Here is a 3,655-nt window from a genome sequence, read left to right as displayed (position 1 = left end):
GAAGGCAATCGTCCATCATCATCCCCCATGTTATTATCTGGCCGAGACGCGCAGCCGGCGGCCGTGGCCCGTGCAGTGAACAGCGGAGCGGAGTCCATCCCCGTCGCATTTGCAAGCCGTGGGCCCGCCGGAGATAGCGGTAGCTGGTCCCGTACTCTGGGGAGGAGAGAGAGCCTTGATTGCCGCGCGGCGAGAGCACGGTCCGTCCGTCCGTCCGACCGACCGATCCCAAGAGTGGCTGGCATTCGCCAGCGCGACGTGCCCGCGCTCCTAACACGTGCCGCACCGCACACACCGGCCAGATTCACGCCGACGGAGGAACGGGGACTGAAGAGCGCGGTGTCCTCCGCCCCGATTGGCGTGTTACAGACTGGAAGAGGCGCGTGACGACGACGACGACGACGGAGGGCGCGCCGTCCCCGCGCGCTCCAGAGCGTGTCCACGGCGGAAAACCAGAGCGTGTCCACGGCGGAAAACCAACGCCGCGAGCGGAGTCACCAAGGCCGTCGACGTCGTTGCTGCCTGACTAAAAACGAAGGCAGCAACTGCGGCGCACGGATCAAAACTTCCAAACTAAAAATCTGACAGGTGACAAACAGGGGGGAAATATCAACTCGATAAATTAATCACACTCTGGAGAAAAAAGCATGCCAAAGTACAGGACAACACAAACACCGCGAACACCATCTGTGTCATCAGATATCCAGATCAGTAGACTCACTACTCCGAAAACGGCACAGAAAAATTACCCGAAACAAAAAAGAATAAAATCAGAGATCAACAGAACCCTCACCCCACACTAATCAACCAAACAAGCGGCTATCAACTTTCGCTCAAAGCTATCTATATAACCAAGTAACTATGCAACCTAGCTTAGCTTAGCTAGCTACCTCTGCATGCTAAACACAAATGCCCTTTTCATCTCCCGCGCCCTGCCCTCACGGCGCCTGGGCGGCCTCCTCCGGCGGCGTCGCCGGCCCCGAGTACGAGTTCCGGATCTCGGCGATCCTTCTGATCACCTCGTCCATCTTCGGCCGCTGGTCTGGCGGGACGGCCACGCACGCCATGGCGACCTGGAGCAGCTGGACCATCTCGTCCTCAATGTTGGGGTGCCGGAGCAGGTCCACGTCGAAGACCTCCGCCGTCCACTCCTCCCGGACCACGGACTGCACCCACCGCGGCAGGTGCTCGACAGAGTCCTCGCGCCCGGGGGACCTCAGGGGGGCCTTTCCGGTCAGCATTTCCAGGAGCAGGACGCCGAAGCTGTAGACGTCCGACTTCTGGGTTGGTTTCTTGGTCTCCAGGACCTCCGGCGCGCGGTATCCGATGAGCCGGGCAGGGGCTGGCAGAGTGGTCATGAGCTGCGCCAGGCCGAACTCAGAGACGCAGCCGTCAAGGTTCTGTGACAGAAGGATGTTCGACGATTTGAGGTTCCCATGGATGAACTTCCCGCCTCCCTCGGCGTGAAGATGAGCAAGTCCACGAGCCACACCAAGAGATATCTTCACTCTCGTCTCCCAGTCCAGTGCAGCTCTTCCAGTAGCTTTGTTCCCTGAAAGTCAACCGCAGCAAATGTCATTCATTTCAACAGTCAACAGACACCATGGGCTCTAAAATCTTATCAGCCAGTTGAGTTCAGTGCTAAAGTGAACACTAAATAGGACAAACAGGAGGATGTTCCACAATCTGACTGCAGTCTGCAAATGCTTAATAACAATGTTAAAGGCAAAATAAATTCATATATCTAGAAGGTTAATGGCTATCAGTTTATTTACAGAAATTGGAGGATTCGTCTTAAGAGTGACAGAATTATAATAGAAATTTTAGAGAAAAGATAACAGGCGATTCGCTACGTGACTTTCGAAGTGAATCTACAGTATTAATCCCAACTATGTTTTGGATATGCTTGCAGCCTACTAGTGCCAACAGTTGAGTTTTAAGTTTCCAATCCTCGCTTCAATGCGGAGAAACATTTTGAATAGGCTAGACCGCTAGAAGTTCATAAGCACTAATAGGCAACTGATTTCAAATATAACAGGAGAAACAAAGAACATACCATGCAAAACAGCAGCAAGGCTACCAGATGGGACATAGTCATACACCAGTAACTTCTCATCTTTGGAGTAATAATAAGCACGCAGCGGAACAATATTCTGATGCTGGCCAATCCTGCCAACTATCTCCATCTGCTGTTCGAAGTCTTTCTTCCCAACCACCATCTCCTTCAATCTCTTGACCACAACTGTGGTGCTATCCTCAAGAACAGCCTTGTAGGTAGTTCCAAAGCTTCCTTTTCCAAGTACTTCAGCCGAGGCTCTCAGCAAATCCTCCAGGTCAAAGTTATACGAAGAACCCTCGAAGAAAACCAGTTTATTTCTCTCTGCTTCCTGAACACTACTGCTGTAGTCTTCCTTAGGGGTGTCTGCCCTTCCACCTGCAACAGCTTTTCCTTTGGATGACGAAGCTGCGGTTGGTTCTGCGCGTCTCTTTCTCTTGAAAATACATATACAGAGTACAAGAATCAACAGAAGCAACAATACCCCTCCTGCAGCAGCAATTGCAATTAGAACGCCTGTCCTGATCCTTTTCCAGAAGCTCTTCTTGGGTTTGCTGGGCACTGATGGTGGTGATGTCGGTGAAGGAGAAGGCGCGGTTCCAGGACATGGTTCTAATGGTAACCCACACAGAAAAGCATTCCCTAAGAATGAACTAGCTGGAAATTTCTGCAAGGAAGGTGGTATTGGACCACTGAGGTTGTTGTTGCTCATATTCAAGTGCCTCAATTTGGGGAGACGTAAGTCAGGGATGGGTCCAGAAAGAGAGTTGTTCTGGAGAAGGATTGCAGTAAGTCCAGTGAGATTCTGTACTCTCAATGGGATTTCCCCATCAAAAGTGTTGTAGGACAGATCTAGGAATGTCAAGCTGGATGAAAGTGTAGTTGGTATGATTCCAGACAGATTATTATGCTGCAGGTAGAGGGAATGAAGAGAAGGAATAGATCCTACATCAGGAGGGAGGTCAACAGTAAGGCGATTAGACCGGAGGCTCAACACCTCCAGGGCATCAAGCTTGCCAAGCGTATCCGAGGGTATTGGGCCAAAGAGTCCTACTGCAGGTAACCGTAGTGTGTGTACACGGCTATTGTCCGGTGTGCATGTCACTCCCACCCAAGAAGTGCAGACAGGTGTCGTGGAGCTCCAGTTGAGCTTCCTGCCATGGGGCAGGGATGCAGCAAATGCAAGAAGAGCCTGCTTGTCGGAGTTGAGATCGGCACTTTCAGCATACAGGATGCATGCAAAGAGAACAGCAGCAGACAGAAATGCTGCTAGTGTAAGATGCTGCATTGTTCGGACTTGCTGGAAGCCAATAGATTTCAACTCTGTACTCCAAGCTTTCTCATCAGCTCTTCACTCTTCTAGCATGAGAGAAAAAGAAAAGGTAAGTGAAAGTGGCCGACAAAACATCGAGGCAATAATAGATACTACATGTAAAAGGAAGGTCCCAAAAAAGTGGTGAACGAAGGAATTCAGAATATAGAACATGAAGCATAAACTTTGCACCTAAATATACTTTTGCACTAACTGCCTGAGAATTAGAAAATATGTTCAAGAGATATGCAAAAATAGAAGCATGGAAGGACTAATAGTGGATTCCC

The 3,655-nt window shown here is 50.5% G+C and overlaps 1 protein-coding gene across 2 annotated transcripts in view; it reads right to left on the bottom strand.

Annotated features, from left to right (window-relative positions):
- Positions 1-603: 603 nt before the first annotated feature.
- LOC123071213 (probable inactive receptor kinase At5g58300) overlaps positions 604-3,655 on the bottom strand; it is a 5,447-nt gene continuing 2,395 nt past the window's right edge. The window contains exons 2-3 of one of the 2 annotated variants that reach the window (XM_044494727.1): positions 2,057-3,415; positions 604-1,552 (exon numbers count right to left, since the gene is read on the bottom strand). In XM_044494727.1, the coding sequence (XP_044350662.1) occupies positions 939-1,552; positions 2,057-3,344 (1,902 nt within the window). In that variant the 5' untranslated portion in view covers positions 3,345-3,415 and the 3' untranslated portion in view covers positions 604-938. The remainder of the gene's footprint in view (positions 1,553-2,056; positions 3,416-3,655) is intronic. The other variant, XM_044494728.1, reaches the window with a different exon arrangement.

This window comes from Triticum aestivum, chromosome 3B (assembly GCF_018294505.1).
Source record: "Triticum aestivum cultivar Chinese Spring chromosome 3B, IWGSC CS RefSeq v2.1, whole genome shotgun sequence".
Taxonomy (NCBI): domain Eukaryota; kingdom Viridiplantae; phylum Streptophyta; class Magnoliopsida; order Poales; family Poaceae; genus Triticum; species Triticum aestivum.
The sequence above is the reverse complement of the archived record's forward strand: the minus strand, read 5'-3'. Positions and strand labels throughout refer to the sequence as shown.